This window comes from Thunnus thynnus, chromosome 10 (assembly GCF_963924715.1).
Source record: "Thunnus thynnus chromosome 10, fThuThy2.1, whole genome shotgun sequence".
Classification (NCBI taxonomy): Eukaryota; Metazoa; Chordata; class Actinopteri; order Scombriformes; family Scombridae; genus Thunnus; species Thunnus thynnus.
Window position 1 is genome coordinate 9,429,892 of NC_089526.1, and position 21,956 is coordinate 9,451,847.

General features: G+C 37.6%; 1 protein-coding gene across 4 annotated transcripts; it reads left to right on the forward strand.

The window, feature by feature from the left end:
- Positions 1-1,471: 1,471 nt before the first annotated feature.
- On the forward strand, positions 1,472-21,689 carry LOC137191032 (sialic acid-binding Ig-like lectin 5). Of its 4 annotated transcripts, XM_067600827.1 has the most exons (10): positions 1,472-1,720; positions 2,296-2,404; positions 15,210-15,623; positions 15,919-16,230; positions 16,432-16,710; positions 17,231-17,512; positions 17,616-17,903; positions 18,102-18,210; positions 18,308-18,377; positions 19,085-21,689. In XM_067600827.1, exons 2-10 carry the CDS (start codon positions 2,350-2,352, stop codon positions 19,478-19,480), a joined length of 2,205 nt encoding a protein of 734 aa, XP_067456928.1. In that variant the 5' UTR covers positions 1,472-1,720; positions 2,296-2,349; the 3' UTR covers positions 19,481-21,689. The 4 variants fall into 4 exon arrangements, with proteins under 4 accessions (XP_067456928.1, XP_067456927.1, XP_067456929.1 ...); XM_067600826.1 differs by lacking the exon at positions 1,472-1,720 and having other exon boundaries at positions 2,035-2,404; XM_067600825.1 differs by lacking the exons at positions 1,472-1,720; positions 2,296-2,404 and adding an exon at positions 14,608-14,766.
- The last annotated feature ends 267 nt before the right edge of the window (positions 21,690-21,956 follow it).

The window sequence follows — 21,956 nt, forward strand, 5'->3', positions numbered from 1 at the left end:
AGCCAGCCTAGTTGCAGTGATGAAAGAAGTTTTCAGATAAGTGACAGTATGTACAGTAAGTATTATCAGCAAAATGCACTGAAAGTATCAAAAGTAAACATTCTTATTATGAATAAAAATGGCCTCTGTGAGTTGTGATTTAGGGTTGCAACTGACGATTATTTTCTTTATCAGTTAATCTGTTGATTATTTTGTTGATCTAATCAATTATTTGTTTGGTCTATTAAATGTCAGGAAGTCATGAAAAATGTTGAGCCCAAGATGCAACCTAAAGTGTCTTCTTTTGTCCCTTCCAACAGTCCACAACCCAACAACATTCAGTTTACTATCATAGAATATTAAAGACACCAGAAAATATTCACATTTAAGAAAGTGGAACTGGAGAATTTTGCTTTTTTCTTAAGAAATTACTCAAAACAATTCATCGATTATCAAAACAGCTGGCAATTAATGTTCTATCTATTAACTGACTAATCATTGCAGCTCTTTTGTAGTTAGTATGCAGTAAGTGATATTTTACTGTTGTAGTAAATGTGATTTGTAGAAATAGATCAAATATATTGATATTTGAATCTATAAAAATGCAGTATTTTATGAGTTAATTACAGTTTTTTTAATGAAAAATCCTCAAAAGTACATTAGGTCTACTTGAGTAAGTAAGTAGTAGTAAGTAAGTTGTCAAGTCACTTAAAATTTAAAAAGGTTTGCTTGCAGTATCAGCAGGTTACTGTATATGCCACAATTTCATCTGTTTTTGAGGATGTGTTTCACTATACTGTATCACTGCTAGTAATAACACAAAATGATCTCTTTACCCTAATTTTGAAGAAATGCCTCTACCTCTCCATTCACTTCATTTTGCATAAATGCTCCTACCATATATATGCCTTATATTAGGAAGCCATTCTTGTATCCTACATATTTTGTCATGGTTTAATGTCATTTAAATTCAGGGAATGGACAACACTGCCAGAGACTGTGTACTATTTCGGTGTTGAGATGTTCTGGGTCAAACTGCTTTGTTGGATGGATGTGATTTTATTAAGATTTTCATAATCAGGTTTTCAGAATTGATTGTGACAGTGTGTATTAGCAAGTCTTTCTAACCTATAACACACTCTACCATGTCTACAGGTTCTGCAGTGGTCAGTATGCAGGCATACAGTAAATGATTGAGGCAGAATTGTAGCCAGTGCTTAGCTAAAATAGTTATAATCTAGCACCTTAAAGTGAGACTGGGAAGTTATCAGAAATACTGACAACAAAGTGATGCATATACTAAAAGGACTTTGCTAAGAATAGTATCGACAGATATTGCAGAATAAAAAGAAAACATAAATAAACATCAATGCAGAAGTGCTCCCTAAGATGCTGCATGTTGTTAAAATGGGGAAACAGGGTGAGTCTTTTGGTGTTGAATGCAGTTTGACTCAGATAAGTCTTATCTTTTTGATACATGACTAATGTTGATTTGACCATCTTTACTCAACTGGCACTGCAGATATTAGCCAGTAGGACGGTCCATTTACAGCAATGTACAATATGTCTTGTACATGTTGTGCATTGTGCATTTTCTGTTATGTATTATTCAGTCTTGAAAGTGCAAATTTGTCATTAGACGTGTAAACTTCCTGAAACTTCACTGTTGCAAAAAGAGGGAAGAAAACTCAGAAACACTCAGCAGAGACTGTGGAGAGAAGACTGCCAGAGACAGAAAGAGGTAAAACACAACATTGAAAACATTTTTAAAACATCTCTTTACACTCTAAATTGGACTAATTGAAGTTTTCCTGACTTCCGAATGTAAATTCTTTTCTAATATCATAAAAATGCATTTCCACATTCCTGGCTTTGCTGGTGAAATAAGGTGTAAGTAAAGCACAGCACAGTCCAGCTTACTTTACTAAGGTGGACTGTGCTGGATAGAGGGTGCTTGGGGACGGGAGGATTAAAGACTGTATTTGTAACAGTTAGTGCATTCAGTGAAGGATTGAGGGGCCCAAAGTTTGACAGGGGCCTTTGAATATGGCAGGGATTAAAGATATTTATTGTTTAACAGTCATTATGTTTTTTTATAAAGATTAGGATAGGATCTTTATAGAACAGATGTCACAAAGTGTTTAACACTGAAAAATGTTTAGTGTAATCACAGCCCTGCGTAAAGTGTGTTAATCTCACAACTGTGGAATAATTTAAGGTTCAACGTCCTCTGTTAAGATCTGTGATGTCAGCTGTGGAGTTTCCTTTGCTTCATTTTCATCAACTGAACTTCCTGCACGTTTACTGCATTTTCAGTGTGAAAGCTGTCCTGTGGAGGGAGAGACCGACTGTCTCAAGCATTGAATTAGGATGTTTGTTCTCATCTGGGCGACTCTGCTCTTCTCTGTGAGAGGCAGCAATGCAGGTATAGATCTTTCTTGTCATCTTGTTTTGATGCCAGCATTAAGGATATGAACAAAATAGTCAGCAATAATTTGCCAGAATAAATGTGTAAATATGTTTTCCTGAAGTGCTTCCAAATGATAAGTATTTTAGTTTTTTCAATACTGTTGACAACACAAAACAAGACACAATTATATAAAACAGAAACATCATTCATAATTTATTAAATATAATGGGGTAATGTCATTTAATATCTTCTGTCCCTGTTTTTCTCTTTCTAATTGCAATAACAGGTGCATCAGTGAGGGAAAGACAATACTGTCCGTATGGATTCTGTATCACTCTTACTGAAAGAGAAATAACAGCAGAGGCTGGACTCTGTGTTGTGATACCGTGCTCTTTCACTACTCCTGATAGCTTCATAATCCAACATACAGTTTGGTACAAATGTGAACCAAATAAACAGAGATGTGATGATTCTGACATAATATTCGACACAAACAAGAACAACAGAAACGTTCAGCCTGGGTTCAAAGGACGAGTGTCGCTGTTGGAGTCTGACCAGAGTCAAAAAAACTGCAGCATCGTCATCAATGACCTCACTGCTTCAGATTCTGGATCATATCAACTCAGAGTTAAAGATGTCCAGTATTGGAATCCAAATGGATTTACCTTCTCTTTTAGAACAACTGTCTCTGTCAAAGGTATGAAGACAAAGCAAATATGTACAATCACTATGTTTATTGTTGTTCCTCTGAACTGCACCAACATTTAAAGATTATCTATGGTCTTAACTGGCCATGAAGTAATGTTTGACATTACTCCCCAGAGGCACTTGTCAGCCTCTGTGGGAGACCAGTAAGAATTGAAGCAGTTCTTGATAACTTCTACTCATTGCCCCAGTAAAGTATCTGATTATTTTAGCTTAAATTTAAGTGAATGATGACCTTGAGGCTGCTGACCTGATTCCACTCATGTACTTCTCTACCATTAGATCTGAGTCAGAAGCCCACAGTGATGATTCCTCCACTGACTGAGGGACAGCAGACCACACTGACCTGCACTGCTCCTGGTCTCTGCTCTGGATCTGTTCCTACAATCACCTGGATGTGGAGAGGAACAGGAAAGAATGACTCTCACATTACAGGAGACATCATGACTGAGAATCTGACTGCTGTCACACAGAGACACAGCTCAACTTTGACCTTTAACTCTTCAGCTGAACACCATGGCTCCAATGTGACCTGTAAGGTCAGCTTCACAGGTGACACAACTACAGAGGAGACAGTGACTCTGAATGTGACCTGTAAGTAGCACATATGTTGGCACTCTCCAGTGGTAGTATCAAAAAATACATTTTTACAGATGATGCATGTATGCAATTATAATATATATATATATATATATATTAAATTTCAGTATGACTTAACAAGTCACTGGTTCAGAAATCTTATCTGAAACCCTAAGATTTTATTTTAAACTGTTCCACAGATATGAAGAAACCTGGCATCACTGGGGATGCAATTGTTAAGGAAGGTGACACTCTGAATCTGACCTGCAGTGTTGAAAGTTTCCCTCCGTCTCTGATCACATGGACTAAACTTGGCCTCAACACAAACCTACAAAATGGAATTGATGCTGACTTGCAGAACGACACTGGACTATCCACACTTATCATCCCTAACGTGACAGCAGAACAGTGTGGACGTTACATCTGTACAGCAAAGCATGTGGATAGTACTCCGACTGTATATGTTGATGTAACTGTGACTTGTAAGTAGACTGTTCTCATCTTCTTGAAAAGGATGTTTATGTTCACATTCTATATCAGCTTACTGTATGTTTGCTGTAATGTGATTCTGCTTGTGTGTTTAAGGGTTTGCAAAGATCCTAAATGGCTCAGGATGTGTGGCTCAGTCGACAGTTCTGACCTGTAGGTGTATCAGTCAGGGGGTTCCCTTACCCACCATTAAATGGCCGCTGATGAAGAACCACAATGAGTACTCTGTCATTACCACTGTGTCGAACCACACAGTCAACAGCACCATCACCCTAACTGTAAAAGACCACAGTGACACTGCTGTTGAGTGTGTCAGCAGCAATGAAAATGGAGAAGCAAAAGAAAAACTCACCATCATCCAAATGAACATGCCAGAACAAGAGGGTACGTGTTCTCAACTAAACCACTTCTGCTACTTTAGACCACTGCTAAGTGACATTTTTATTACCTCATTTTTTTACTGTTGTTACATTGCATTTGGGCAAGATGTCAAAAAGAAATAAGCTGTTGCATGTACAGGTGACTCACAGCCTAAATTATGTTATGTGGCTGAATAAGTGGCCACAAAGAATACAGCACAACCATATTACTAGAACAGTTATACAATCTACATTGTGTCATTTCTTATGGTAGGTCCTGTGCAACATTGCAGACCTGACAGCGCAGTCCTTCCCTGGGCCGTTGCTGGTGTATCTCTAAGTGTGAATGTCTTCAGCATAATCTACGTGATGTTCCTTTGGTATGTGACCACATCTGTGCTTTATAATTTGAAGGCTTTGTTAATGTACTGGAGACTTTCAGACAACAAATCATGTCTCACTCTTTCTTCTGTCCAAAGGAACGCCAGAAAAAAGGTGAAACCGAATGAGGCCGACAGAACGTACATGTCACTGAGGAAAATAGACCAATCAGCAGAGTATGATGTTATTGCCCCCCCTCTGAACTGACAATAACAAACTACTGAGATGACTTTCAGATTGCTTCACTAAATTATTTCTTGCACTGAAACTGATTGTGAAGGAGAATTTTGTTCACTGCATGTATCATTTAGTTTGTTTGTTTGTTGTAATTTTTATATTTTGCATTGTACAGTGTGATATTTTTCCTTTATTGTGACAAATGTTATAATGAAATTATATGACAAATTGATTTGTCATCCATTTGTTTTTGTTGTAATTAGGTGTTATGGTATGTTTTTTGATTTTTTTAGTTTATTGTGTACTGATGTAATTTTTTGCTTTTTAAGATTCTGTTGTTTAACTCTATGTTAGTTTTATATCTGTTAACATGTTGGTAGTCTTGCGATACCTGACAATCGGAGAACTCTGCCTACCAAAGTCTGGGGATTTCTACTGGAGATGATGCTCTCCTTCCATTCTCTTCTTTAGTGAACTGCATGTCACCGCTTCAATATGAAGGGCTGGTTCTGCAATGCAGGTGTTTTTTTAAACCCTCAATGAGTCTGAAGATCTGAAAATTGTGATTTTCATGTCAAATGAATCCATATTTCAAAACTGATTGTGACAATATATGAGATGAAATTGTGGTTGCACCTTTGTCTTTGAGTTGTAGGACAGTAATTATACACACATCATGTATGTGCAAGGCTGTTAAAAAGAAGCGTCAGCATTTGACCTGACGAAGATCCGAGTATGATTGAAATGTTGTCCTATGTGATTAAAGTTTGTGGCTTGGAGTAAGTGTGCAGGCGATACTTTTTTCATTCATGTACCTTTATCTTTGACAACATGTGGAATGCAGACTGTACAGTCTCCTTGAAAAGGAAGAAATTATCTTTGCAGTGTGGCATGTGTAATTGTTGGTGTCAATAAAGACCAATTTGATATACAGTATATGTATATGTAGTTTCTCAATTAGTTGAAGAAACAGAAAAATGTATTTAATTTTAGCTTCACTATAAATATTTAGAACTGAAATATAAAGCTATGTGTTTCTGTCAATACTATAGCCTATGAATGGTCAAACTGCAATCCATAATATTAGAATAGGTACCGGGTGGTTAAAAATACTTCTACTACAGTGTAAGTTCTCTATAAAAAAAAATGCGTCTGCGTTTTTTGTCAGAAGCTCTGTCATAAGTTGACATTTTTATCCAGTTTTAAGCTACATTTTATGCTACATTTTTAGATCTTGGTTGTTTTATCTATATGTTTTAACAAGGTAAAAGATGTTAGTTATCGGATGCTCAGATTTTAAGTTACAAGCTTCAAGGTCAGCACAGCCCGCCACAAGTGGATTTGCTGCTAGCACTGGCTTTTTTTTTTTTTTTTTTAGGATGGCAGCTGCTCTTTTCTCCACCGACCACTCCCCCCCACAACCATGCTCATTATTGGAGACTCCATTGTGAGGAATGTTAAGAAAAAATTTGTGGTGACATTTTGCTTTCCAGGAGTTAAGGTGTCCGCTATTTTGGAAAAAATTCCCAGCATCCTGGCCGAACACCCTCTTGCCCAGGATGTTGTCGTTCATGTCAGCTACAATGACAGTCCCAATCAGACATCTGAAATACTACAATACATCAAACTCACTGACTCCCTTACTGTCCACGGTAAATGAATCTTTATCTCCAGTCCCCTCCCCCCTCTCCATGGGTCATTTTAGCTGCACTCTTAGCCTCCACACCTGGCTGCAGTTAACCTGTACAGACTGCAATACAGCTTTTATTCACAATTTTTGTCAGGGTGGGTGAGTGGAGCAGGTGGACCCAAATGCAGAGACGGTAGACAGCGACAATCCGATTCAGATATTTTTTAATGAAAAAGCAAAAAGTCATGGAAACAAACCAGAACGCAGGCGACACAGGAACATTGAATAGAAGCAGGACAAAAGCAGAACAGAAGCAGACAACTTGACAAAGACCGAACTGAAAACAGGACTATAAATACACAAGGAGTGATTGCAAATGAAACACAGGTGAAGGAAACGAGACACAGGTGAGACACATGAAATAATCAAACACAGAAAGTAAAGTGACCAGACACAAGGAGGAAATATTACAAAATAAAACAGGAACTAAAGTAAACAAACAGGTGACACAAAAAACACATCAACACACAAGGGAACAGAGAAAACCAAAACCAGGTAACAAATGCAACACAAATGAAAGAGCCCCTCAAAAAGTCCAACTAAAAACAGAAAAAGTCTGAGGGCATCAGAAGGATAACAAATACCAAGGAAGTCAAAACAAAAACACAAAGAGTCCAAAAAACAGAAAAAGTCCCGGTAGGACGTGACAATTTTAACCTCTTGTGGAAATTTTCAGCCATCTTCCGTCATGATGGCATTCACTCCAATGGCCTGGGCGCATGCACTTAAACTGACAATTTATTCTACTCAATCTGGAACTCTCCCTCTCCCTGACCATCCTCTATCGCTTGTCCACTCCTGGTCACTTCTAGTCTCCATCAGCAAACCTCTCCCTCCCCTACAAACCACACTATCTCCCCCTTGTGGTTAGGAGGGCCTACTACCACCTCCCCAGGCAATGTAATTCTACACTTAATATTTCCTCTGGTCTACTGTCTCCGTCTTGTCCGTCTTGTCCGTCTCTTCCTAGTGCTGTTTCACAAAGTTTTGATATTCCTGTAATCATAACACATAGGTCTATCGATTGAAATGAGCACATCCCACACAGAAATCTGAATAATCTATTAAAGATTTGGACAAATGCATCAGCTTCTGCTCCCAGCATAAATACACTTGAAATAGCACTCTTCAATGTGAGATCTCTATCCAGTAAGACTTTCATGTTCAATGATTTTATTTCATCTGCAAACTTAGATTTTATTTTTTTTAACTGGATCTTGGTTGCAAACTAATGGTCATGGCCAGCTTGTTGAACTGTGTCCTCCAAACTATGATTGTTTCAACCAACCCAGGGTCAGTGGTCGTGGTGGGGGCCTGGTGAGTGTTTACAGGAAGAGTTTCAAATGTTATCAAAGACCTTGTGATGAATTTTCTTCCTTTGAAGTTCTTACTTTTAAACTTGGTGGTTTTCATCCGATCATGTTTGTTATCATTTATTGTCCCCCAAAACCAACTGGCAGCTTTTTAGCAGAACTCCCTGAATTTTTATTCAATCTTGTTTTAAATTATGACAGAGTTGTTCTTTGTGGCAATTTTAATATCCATGTTGATGACTGCAGTAATGTTCAGGCTACTGATTTTTTAAACATCGCTACTTCTTTTAACTTTAAACATTATGTGTGGAGACAAACGCATAACCATGGTCATACATTGGACCTTCTATTTACCTTGGGTGTCAAAACATCCTCTGTAGAATTACTGGATATGACTGTATCCGATCACAAATGTAAAGTTTTTAACTGTGAATCACCAGTTATTAATACTGTCTCACCCTGTTCCTTGTGTATTCGCATCTTTAATGAGCAAAGTGTCTCAAAGCTCTGCACATTGTTTGATAATCAAAGTCCACACCTGTCTGAATATTCCCACACCACTGAAATGGCCGACGTTTTAATTGTCTTCACTAAATATTATTACACCTCTTAAGGTTAGGTCTAAGTCCTCAGAAAGAAAGCTGCCTTGGATAAGCGACAGTATTTGCAGCCGTAAAAGGGAATGTAGGAAAGCCGAACACAGATGGAAAAAAATCTGGTTTCCAAGTATATTACAATATTATGAAGGAGTTGCTATTACACTACAGCAATATGATTAAGGATGCAAGAACACGATTTTTCAGAACTTATTTCTGCCATCAACACAAAACTAGACTTTTATTTAAAACTGTTGATCAGCTAGTAAATCCAGCCCCTCCTTGTTAATTGTGAAATGTTTTTATCTTATCTTTACTGATAAAGTGGAGTCAGTTAGAACCTCTTGTGTAAACCCAAAGAAACCTGGGCTGGACCCCTCCCTCCCTCAAAACCATAGACCAATTTCAAGTTGCCTTATATATCGAAAATTTTAGAAAAATATTTAAAAAATAGTGTGTAAGCATTTTCTCTCTGCACTGGAAAATAATAATATTTTTGAAAACTTTCAGTCTGGTTTCTGGAAGTATGAGAGAACGGAGACTGCCCTGATCAAGGTTACAAATAACCTTTTAATGGCTGATGATGATGGCATGTGCTGAGTCCCTGCACTCCTGGACCTTAGTGCAGCCTTTGACACAATTGATCACAGCATCCAGTTAGACAGACTGAGGCACTGGTTGGGGATATCTGGTACAAGCTTAGAATGGTTTTCATCGTACCTGTTGAATAGGCGGTTCTGTGTCTCTGTGAACAACTATGTCTCTTCATTTTCCTCTGTTAAATGTGGTATGCCTCAGGGGTCAGTTTTGGGACCAATTTTGTTCACATCACTCCTGTTTTAGCTTCTTTACACTGGCTCCCAGTATGTTTTAGAATTGATTTTAAGATCTTACGGATTACTTTTAAGGGTCTTCATGGCCTGTCTTCCTGGTGTATCACTGACCTCTTATTACTGTATGTGCCAGTATGTACTTTGAGATCCTTAAGCAGAGGTCTTTTATCTGTTCCAAAGTTTGCAGTCAGGGCCCCGAGGCTCTGGAACGATCTGCACGAGGAAGTCAGGTTGGCTGACTTGATGATCTCTTTTAAGTCTCTTCTTAAAACATAGATACATCAGAGAGCATTTCCTGATTTTTTTATACCATCTTTTATCTCCTTTAAAAATGTTTTTTCTATTCTTTTTTTCCTACACTGAATTGGTTTTTATACACCAAATAGTTTTTTTGTTTTTTTTTTCTTTTTAAAACCTGGTGTGACCTGTCTATTTTATTTTGCTGCCTTGTGAAGCACTTTGCAACTTGGATTTTGAAAAGTGATCTATATTATTATTATTACTTTTATTATTATTATTATTATTATTATTATTATTATTATTAGTTCCTCCTTATTATTATTGTTGCTTACTGTCTGGTCTGTATGTATGTATTGCATTAGAACTGTTATATCACACTTCCTAGAACATATTTCACAAACTGCTTCGTATCAGATTAGTCACATACTGGGTAAAGCGGTGGACAAATTTAATTAAGCAACAATGGAATAACTTAACATGCAACTTCCTGTATGAATGTAGAGCTTCCTTTGTTTTTATGTGTTAAGAAATATGCAAAACACTGACATTCTGTTATGTTGTCAGGTCAACACTGCTGACAACAGCAGTTATGTACAACAGAAATAGTCATAGTTGTAGCCTTTCTTCATCATTTATCAGATATCATGGGGTATTGTCAAAGTCTACATATTGTCTGTCCCTGTTTCCGCAAACAGGTGCATCAATGTGTGGAAGACAAGACTTTCAATATGGATTCTGTATCAGGGAGAAATAACAACAGAGGCTGGACTCTGTGTTGTTTTACCATTTTATTTCATTATGATGAATTTCACAATGAACTCATCAAGTTAGATTCTGGACAATATCAACTCAGAGTGTTTGGGAGGATGGACAGATTTACATTCTCATCAAGAGCAACTGTCTTTGTTAAAGGTATGAAGACAAAGCAAATAGAGAAGACATTGATTGCTAATCTGGCTGTCATAACAGTAAAATATAAGTACATATAGTAGAACTTTTTTAATAGAACAATTTCCAAGTGCTCATCGTTATCAGCTGAAAATCTAAGTTCAGAGAAGAAAACTACAATTTGCATGACTTGCCAAATGCATACAGAATAACTTTCACAGCCTTGCATCTTTTAAATACATTTGAGGCCATCACATGGTTTGTGCATTTTTATTTCACGTTTTGACTGCAGGACTTAAAGGCCGATTTTAATGCATTTGTTTTAGAGACTTGAAAAATAGTTCTGAGATCTTGGGCTAATTGGGCTTACAGTCGGACAATAATTAAATCAATTGCATAGACTGTCACAGAGATACGGTTAGGTATCATAATGATATGATCATATTGTGTTTTTATGCAATTTTGCTATCCAAAGCACAATACATCATGGAACAATTATAGGTCTTTCTTATAGGTTTGTTTATGCTTATTTCCTGGCCTTTCAATACAGACCACACTGGTTACATAGCTAATAAAGTCACCACATATTGTACACCACAACCTGTGCAACATTGCAGGACTGACAGTATGGTCCTTCCCTGAGCACTGGGTGTATCTTAAAGTGTGAATGTTTTCAGTAAAATCTACATGATGTTGCTTTGGTATATGACTACATCTGTATTTTATATTATGAAGGCTTTGTAAATACATTGGAGACTTTCAGACAACAAATCATAACTCGCTCTTTCTTCTTCTCCAAAGGAACACAAGAAGAAAGGTGAAACCAAATCAAGAGGACAGAACATATATGTCACTGAAGAAAACAGAGTATGATACTATTGCCCACCCTCTGAACTGAGTGTCTTTAGGCTCTTGGGCAGCTTCATTGAAGGGTTTATTGCGCTGAAATTAATAAAATGTCTCCTCAAACATCATCATTCAGTTTGTATGAATGTCTACATCCATGGTTCAGCTAGATAGTTTAAGTTTTTAATTCCATACTGTGTCTATGTCTGTGTGGACAAATAGATAGTATGCATGTAATGGATGTTAATGGGGTGGGCAAAATATTAGGAACACTTTTCAACATAATGCACTTCAGTACACCACCACCACCTTCTATGACCTCAATAATAAACATAAAGTAGAATTGTCACCTTTTTGACAATGTCAACAAAAACTCCAAACATATAAGCTCCGTTAAAGTAGAATTTATGGAAGAGCTGATTAAGAGTGACCAATTGCATTGTACAGCTGCTTTCTTTTATTTACATTTCATTGACTTCAATTTATGCAGGTGAAGTAAACTAAGGACTCAAGTGAGAAATTATTTATCAATACTTTCTCAAAACACTCACACCTAAAGGTAGACTGAGAAATGGTTTAAACATTCTGTCAAAGTCATCATGTTTTCATTGAGTTTCTTTGAATTGGTAAAACAGCGCCCCATCTGAATTGCAACAGCCGACACGTGTAAGTCAATATTTGTGGTGAAAAGAGGGTATTGCACTACTTTAGAAGCAGTCAGGTCAAGTCTGCTGAAGGCAGCAGGTGAAGTTGGCTTCTCTTGATTGGTAACTTCATGCAGCTGTGGATGGTCAGGAAGTCTTTATTTTAATCAAAATGTAATAGATAGCAATATCATTCAAATGAAACAATTAGCCTATTTTTAAAATTTATCCATATCGGTAATGCTCTCAGCTCTGAAATAGAAGAGTGGACACTTAACTAACTAAATAACCTGGCCAAAATATCAGTGGGACCTTTGTGTTGGAGGACCACAAGTCCATTGGGACATAATATGACGTTGTTACTGAACATTTTGCCAACATGAAGAAATTCTTTAAATACCAGTAGGTGAGGCAGACACGTGTTCCTGCCTGACTGTGGCTTTCCTGATGCTCAAATGGCCAGCCATGCCATGTGTGTGTGTGCATATACAGTTTGTTGTGTGATTGTTGTTGATACAATTTTTGTTAACACACTTTGCACAATCAACAGGACATGCGGGGCTTTGAGCTAACTCAAGATACCTTGTTTTAACATTTATTACTGTAGTTGCAGTGATGAAAGACATTTTCAGATAAGTGACAGTATGTACAGTAAGTATTATCAGCAAAACGTACTGAAAATATCAAAAGTAAACATTCTTATTATGAATAAAAATGGCCTCATAATAATCTCTTTACCCTAATTTTGAAGAAATGCCTCTAGGTCTACTTGAGTAAGTAGGTAGTAGTAAGTAAGTTGTCAAGACACTTAAAATTTAAAAAGGTTTGCTTGCAGTATCAGCAGGTTACTGTATATGCCACAATTTTATCTGTTTTTGAGGATGTGTCTCACTATACTGTATCACTGCTAGTAATAACACAAAATAATCTCTTTACCCTAATTTTGAAGAAATGCCTCTACCTCTTCAGTCACTTCATTTTGCATAAATGCTCCTACCATATATATGCCTTATATTTGGAAGCCATTCTTGCATCCTGCATATTTTGTCATGGTTTAATGTCATTGAACCTATTTTAAAATCAGGAAATGGACAACTCTGCCAGAGACCGTGTACTATTTCGGTGTTGAGATGTTCTGGGTCAAACTGCTTTGTTGGATCGATGTGATTTTATTAAGATTTTCATAAATCAAGTTTTCAGAATTGATTGTGACAGTGTGTATTAGCAAGTCTTTCTAACCTATAACACACTCTACCATGTCTACAGGTTCTGCAGTGGTCAGTATGCAGGCATACAGTAAATGATTGAGGCAGAATTGTATCCAGTGCTTAGCTAAAATAGTTATAATCTAGCACCTTAAAGTGAGACTGGGAAGTTATCAGAAATACTGACAACAAAGTGATGCATATACTAAAAGGACTTTGCTGAGAATAGTATCGATAGATATTGCACAATAAAAAGAAAACATAAATAAACATAAATGCAGAAGTACTCCCTAAGATGCTGCATGTTGTTAAAATGGGGAAACAGGGTGAGTCTTTTGGTGTTGAATGCAGTTTGACTGAGACAACTCTTATCTTTTTGATACATGACTAATGTTCATTTGACCATCTTTACTCAACTGGCACTGCAGATATTAGCCAGTAGGACGGTGCATTTACAGCAATGTACAATATGTCTTGTACATGTTGTGCATTGTTGTAGTGATTTTTAAAAAAAAAAGATGGTATGACATACAGTCAGACAGAATCAACACTTCAAAACAATTAGTCACAAAAAACATGTAATTCAGTACATGTACTGGTTTCCGGTTCATCAAGATAAAAAGATTTTCTTGGAAGAAAATTGCACATTTGCACTACTTCCCTTTAAAAAGGGAACTTCACTGTTGCAAAAAGAGGAAAGAAATCTCAGAAACACTCAGCAGAGACTGTGGAGACAAGACCGCCAGAGACAGAAAGAGGTAAAACACAACATTGAACACATTTTTAAAACATCTCTTTACACTCTAAATTGGACTAATTGAAGTTTTCCTGACTTCCGAATGTAAATTCTTTTCTAATATCATAAAAATGCATTTCCACATTCCTGGCTTTGCTGGTGAAACAAGGTGTAGGTAAAGCACAGCACAGTCCACCTTACTTTACTAAGGTGGACTGTGCTGGATAGAGGGTGCTTGGGGACGGGAGGATTAAAGATTGTATTTGTAACAGTTAGTGCATTCAGTGAAGGATTGAGGGGCCCAAAGTTTGACAGGGGCCTTTGAATATGGCAGGGATTAAAGATATTTATTGTTTAACAGTCATTATGTTTTTTATAAAGATTAGGATAGGATCTTTATAGAACAGATGTCACAAAGTGTTTCACACTGAAAAATGTTTAGTGTAATCACAGCCCTGCGTAAAGTGTGTTAATCTCACAACTGTGGAATAATTTAAGGTTCAACATCCTCTGTTAAGATCTGTGATGTCAGCTGTGGAGTTTCCTTTGTTTCAGCTGAACTTCCTGCACGTTTACTGCATTTTCAGTGTGAAAGCTGTCCTGTGGAGGGAGAGACCGACTGTCTCAAGCATTGAATTAGTATGTTTGTTCTCATCTGGGCGACTCTGCTCTTCTCTGTTAGAGGCAGCAATGCAGGTATAGATCTTTCTTGTCATCTTGTTTTGATGCCAGCATTAAGAATATGAACAAAATAGTCAGCAATAATTTGCCAGAATAAATGTGTAAATGTATTTTCCTGAAGTGCTTTCAAATGATAAGTATTTTAGTTTTTTCCTCCCTGAATTCACCAGCTGATTAGTAGCATTACTCACAGCATCTAGTGACTTACTTTGAAACTCTGGGATATATTATTGAAATCAATCTTTTGTTTACCAAAGAAATGATGGATTAAGAAATAACATTAAATGCTGAACCTTATTTGGGTTGTCTGCTCAATGCTGCTGACAACACAAGACAAGACACAGTTATATAAAACAGAAACATCATAGTTGTAGTATTCATAATTTATTAAATATAATGGGGCAATGTCATCTAAATATCTTCTGTCCCTGTTTTTCTCTTTCTATTTGCAATACCAGGTGCATCCGTGAGGGAAAGACAACACTGTCAGAATGGTGGATACTGTATCACTCTTACTGAAGGAGAAATAACAGCAGAGGCTGGACTCTGTGTTGTGATACCGTGCTCTTTCACTACTCCTTATAGCTTCAAAACCCAACATATAGTTTGGTACAAATGTGGACCAAGTAGACAAAGATGTGGTGATTCTGACATAATATTCCACACAAACAAGAAAAACATAAAAGGTCAGCTTGGGTTCAAAGGACGAGTGTCACTGTTGGAGTCTGACCTGAGTCAAAAGAACTGCAGCATCGTCATCAATGACCTCACTGCTTCAGATTCTGGATCATATCAACTCAGAGTTAATCGTGTCCAGTTTGGGAATCCAAATGGATTAACCTTCTCTTTTAGAACAACTGTCTCTGTCAAAGGTATGAAGACAAAGTAAATATGTACAGTCACTATGTTTATTGTTGTGCCTCTGAACTGCACCAACATTTAAGGATTATTTATGGTCTTAACTGGCCATGAAGTAATGTTTGGCATTACTCCACAGAGGCACTTGTCAGCCTCTGGGAGACCAGTAAGAACTGAAGCAGTTCCTGTTGTATTATAACTCCTACTTATTGCCCCATTAAAGTATCTGATTATTTTAGCTCAAATTTAAGTGACTGATGACCTTGAGGCTGCTGACCTGATTCCACTCATGTACTTCTCTACCATTAGATCTGAGTCAGAAGCCCACAGTGATGATTCCTCCACTGACTGAGGGACAGCAGACCACATTGACCTGCACTGCTCCTGGTCTCTGCTCTGGATCTGTTCCTACAATCACCTGGATGTGGAGAGGAACAGGAAAGAATGACTCTCACATTACAGGAGACATCATGACTGAGAATCTGGCTGTTGTCACACAGAGACACAGCTCAACTTTGACCTTTAACTCTTCAGCTGAACACCATGGCACCAATGTGACCTGTAAGGTCAGCTTCACAGGTGACACAACTACAGAGGAGACGGTGACTCTGAACGTGACCTGTAAGTAGCACATACTGTCCTGTGTTTTCTCAGTAATTTTTACTATCTAAAATGTTTGCTAAGAGATGTTCTCTGAAGTCATTTCTGATGATTTTCTAAAACTCAGGTCTGAACTGTGTTTTATTTTATACCATGCACAGCAGCAAACTTTGAGATTTAGGGGTGCTATAACATTTTATAACATGCCCTTTTGTCTCATAGATGTGAAAGAAGTTAACGTCACTGGGAATACAAGTGTGAAGGAGGGTGAGACCCTGAATCTGACCTGCAGTGTTGAAAGTTTCCCTCCGTCTCTCATCACGTGGACCAAACTCTCCGACAAAAATGTGAAAAATGGAACAGAAACTTGTCTGCAGAATGACACTGAAATAGCCACTCTTATCATCCCTAACGTGACAGCAGAACATGCTGGACAGTACATCTGTACAGCAAAACACGTGAACAATATCATGATGAAAGAAGCTGATGTGACAGTGATATGTAAGTATACTATATAGTACTCTTAGACAGTTGTTTTCTTCATTCAGGTAGCTGAAACTTGAAAATCCATGAGTTCAATCAGTGCAGAAAAAAAACCTTTCCTAAAGTCCAACATATTCATCCTGAATAACTTTCACAGCATGACACTTCAAAATAAATATGGGGCCATCTTATGGTCTGTGCTTTCTAATTTCATTTTATGACTGCAGGACTTTTTATTTTTTTTAGTTTCTAATTTCGAAATTTCAAAAATGCTCTGACCACTTGGACATATAGAGGCATTGTGCATGCCTCCAGGTGGTTCACAGACTCACTGAACCCAAGTTTGGAATAAATTAACTTGGGTTGTCTGTTTAAGTGTTAAAGCGTTTTTGAGATGTTGGTGCCCTCCAGTGGTAATATCAAAAAATACATTTTTGCAGATGATGCATGCATTCACAATACTTTTTTTTTTTCAATTTAATTTCTTCCAGAGATCTTATCTTAAATTCTAAGATTTCGTTTTAAATCCATCCCACAGATATGAAGAAACCTGGAATCACTGGGGATGCAATTGTTAAGGAAGGTGACACTCTGAATCTGACCTGCAGTGTTGAAAGTTTCCCTCCGTCCCCGATCACATGGACTAAACTTGGCCTCAATACAAACCTACAAAATGGAATTGATGCTGACTTGCAGAACGACACTGGACTATCCACACTTATCATCCCTAATGTGACAGCAGAACATTCTGGACGTTACATCTGTACAACAAAACATGTGGACAGTACTCCGACTGTATATGTTGACGTAACTGTGACTTGTAAGTAGACTGTTCTCATCTCCTTGGAAAGGAAGTTTATGTTCACATTCTATATCAGCTTACTGTATGTTTGCTGTAATGTGATTCTGCTTGTGTGTTTAAGGGTTTGCAAAGATCCTAAATGGCTCTGGATGTGTGGCTCAGTCGGCAGTTCTGACCTGTGGGTGTATCAGTCAGGGGGTTCCCTTACCCACCATCAAATGGCCGCTGATGAAGAACCACAATGAGTACTCTGTCATTACCACTGTGTCAAACCACACAGTCAACAGCACCATCACCCTAACTGTGAAAGACCACAGTAACACTGCTGTTGAGTGTGTCAGCAGCAATGAAAATGGAGAAGCAAAAGAAAAACTCACCATCATCCAAATGAACACGCCAGAACAAGAAGGTACGTGTTCTCAACTAAACCACTTCTGCTACTCTAGACCACTGCTAAATGACATTTTTATTACCTCATTTTTTTTACTGTTGTTACATTGCATTTGGGCAAGATGTCAAAAAGAAATAAGCTGTTGCATGTACAGTATATTATCATTCAGAACAATATGGACAACAATATTTTTTCTTGTGTTCCTTTTGAATCCAGGTCAATCCAGTTTACTAAAAATTGTTTCACGGCTGGACATCATCATTGCATTTTTGACTGGGGTACTTCTTTCAGCAACCCTTTGCTGTTTGGCAAAGAAATGCCATAGGTACCCTATTGACTCCATTAATTCAGTCATTCTGGTTTTGTTTGTGGATAATCCTCATATAGACATGTAATTGCTGTTTTAATTTATTTCTCTCCAGAGAAAAACAGAAGAGCTCTGGAAATCTGGATGGGACCCTGGAGATGGTGACCACCCAAGAGGATCCACTGGTATAATTATTTATTCAGCTAATTCAGCTAAGAAAATGTAATCAGTAACTAATATATAGTTACTGATAACATTTTCTTCAAAATTACCTGTATATTACTGTAAATGGTTTAAGATTTGAATGACCACAGTGTTTTTACATGCTTTAGTCCATTTAGTCATTATTTACTTCTATTTTAAATGAATGCTGTAGTATTTAAGATGCATGTTTGAGGGATTTCCCAAGAACATATACCCTGTGGAAAAACTGATACATGAACATTAAGTCTTAGTTGGATCAACAATACCAACAAATATTTGATATACTATCAAAGTCAAAGCCATGTCTGCTTTAACGGTCAGGTTCCTTTTTGTTGGTTTGCAGTGCAGTTGTAAGTACGGACTGATCAGAAAAGACTGCACTGCATTGCCGCATACATGTAACAGTAATGCAACTGTGACAAAAGCAGATACAAATTGTGATGGATTACAATATCTCAACAAGTTTCAAGACTTGCTTCAAACTTATTTTCAAATCATACAAAAAATAAATGGACACCAGTTTTAGTGTTTTAGAGCTGAACATTAAAACATTTAAAAGGTTATGGTATGACGTGGAAAAAAAGGGTTAGAATTAATGTAAATGTAAGATCTCATGCATAGTGTATACAGTTTTGAGCTTGTAGCAGATGCTGACTAAGTCACATACTTTCTGTGTTATACCTGACAGATACATGCTGGTCAAGCAGTGGAAGATGATCAGACCAACCACCAAGAGGCACCAAAAGATGGAGCTGAGGCGGTGGAGAAAGGAGCCCCTGATCTCGATAGTGGACCAAAAGACGCGGAGTACGCCAGCATTGACTTCTCCGTGTTGAAAAAAAGAAGTGCCAGGGGGGCAGCAAAGAAGCAAGAGACCACAGAGACAGAGTATGCTGAAATTAAGAGAGAAGAAAAAGTGGAAGGGCAAGACAGTGGCGGAGAGCCAGATGAAGTGTTGGAGTGCAAAGAGGAGGAGTCCGTGATAGTGGAGGATGAGGAGATAAAACATTGTGTGCCCGAAGAGGAGGAAGCAGAGGATGCTGCGTTGTATTCCAATGTGAAGGATATAATGGGTGAGATTTGAGGACTGTACAGCTTAGTGAAGTCACTTGAGGATTAAGTTTCTTCTGCTCATCAGACATGATTGATTGTCATTCTGATGTGTAAATGACAGTACTGTGTAAGCTTTCTACCACAGAGCAGTGATCTTCAAGAGCAAAATTCGACCTCAGGTAAACTGAAGTAATCAGGACACTTCACACTTCTACACTTTCTGGCTGTTCAAATCCATCCATGCAACTAAAAATGGACACGAAGTTGCACAGAATTTCCTTGTTGAAATGATATTTTATACCTTTATTTAACTAGGATAAGTACTGCATGTGCCCAAAGTGTCCCTGTGGTTTATTCAAATGTCCGTTCTAGATGTCTCCTGTGCTTCTCTACTTCAGGCAAAATGAACCCTTTTCAATAACCCTGTTTAAGGAGGAGGTGTCTTTTTTTCATTTTTATTAGCTAGCAGCTTGGCTCTTTGGATGGCATTGTGAGTCTGTCAGTCTTACAGCTGGTTGGTCAGACCACCATTTTGGTCCAGACTGAAACATCTCAACTACTGGATGGATTGCTATGAAATTTTGTAAAGTCATTCATGATTCTCATAGAGGAGGGAAGGTCATACTAAGAAGCTGTAACTTTTGACATTCCCACTGAATTTGCCAAACTTAGACTGCAGACGCCTCTTATTAGCCTCAGCTGAACTTTGGAAGATGATTTTTGCTCAGAATGAGGACTGTAGATTTTGTTCCCCATCCCTTGAATTGTGATCTCTAACATTGAGGAATGGCTCTCTTCAGGGCCAGTATGGACAGAAGGAACATTTTCAGCAACCAAAAACGGTTTTAATGTACATACAGTATGGGGTATTGTTTCAAGACAGACTCGATAAATGTGTAATTATCCTTTAAAGTGGTGTGAATTTGCATGAATGTTAAATAGAAGTTTTTCTCTTATAATTTCCAGAAATTAATGAGCATTACATTTCAGATGCAATAGTTTTCACAAAGACATTTATATTTTAATTAAATTTATCTTTTCAAGTTAAAACATTTCACAATAAAAATAAAAAAACAATAGCAAGATGGCTGAAGTCGCAGTGACTGAGCACACGGCATGCAGAAAATATGGCTGACAAAGAGAACTACACCGACAAAAGACCAGACCATGTGGTTTCTTGAGACCACGTGTGCAGCCAGAAGCAGTGTGTGCAAAGCTAGGTTTTAAACCTCTTAACTGTGTGGTTCTCTGTTTAAGGCCAATTGGTGTAGGCTAAAGGTGCCAGGTTAGGAAGAGGTTAGTTGCATGCAAAGCCTAGTTACTGGATGTAACATGTGTTAAGCACGCTAACATTAACTTGAGCTGCTGGCACTAGAAAACTTAGTTACTGAGTCCTAGGCAGGCTCTCACGTCTTCTGCTGTAAAGAAAATAGTTCTGTGTGTGTCTGCTGTGAGCAGGCCACACCAGAGAGCAGAGAGCTGCTCCAGCAGCAGCTATGAGAGGAAAGAGAGGGGAGAGAGAAGAGGGGGATCTCTAGTTTTGTTAACCTGGGTCCATGGGTGGGGTTCACATTTGGGTGCCACAGACTCTGGAGAGATAGGGTTTCTTGAGGACTCCCTTATTTTCTTAGAGTCTTGAAACATGTAGTCGGCCAGTGAGACCCAACAGTATCTATAGTACTGGTACTGTTGTCGATCATCATAGAAACATAGACAATAGATTACTTCCCCTTTTAAAATTGTGTTGCAAGAATCAGCCAGGCTCACAGTGGCCAGAGTGAGCAGGTTTTTAATGTAAAATGCACCAGTTTTTGTTGTGAATTTAAACAGCGAATTGTCAGAAGCAATTACTTCTGGTACACTCTGCAATGTTTACAGGTTCAATATGTGGGCTTATAGTAACTGATAAAGACAACTTTGTGGCCAGTTCTTACTTAAAATACTTATAATCTAACACTTCAATGTGTGAACAGGAAGTTATTTGAGAGAATGCAATGATACCATACAAAGTAGTGTTTAAATGAATAATCACTTCAGTGACTCTTCTGAGAACAGAACTCATAGGGATTGCGCAATAAACCATAAAACCATGAACCATAACAACAGACTTACACAAATATATTTTCTTTCTAATAGACTGCATACAGTTTGAATGAATACAGATAGTTCTTGAATCTGCAGGTATTTAATGCATGCAATCAATCAGGAGTTGTCATTTTGACTATCTCTTACAATGTAGAAGGGAATTGAAAATAAAGTGTATTGTTGTCTTGTAGTGTATCATTTCTTTCATTATTCAATGTTAAAGTTGCATGTTTCCAACTCAATTTTATATGTGTTTGTATACATATACATATACACATACATATGCATATACATATACATATACATATACATATACATATACATATACATATACATATACATATACATATACATATACATATACATATACATATAATATACTGTAATGTCATATTAGGGGAATTTGGTTGTTACATGTGGCA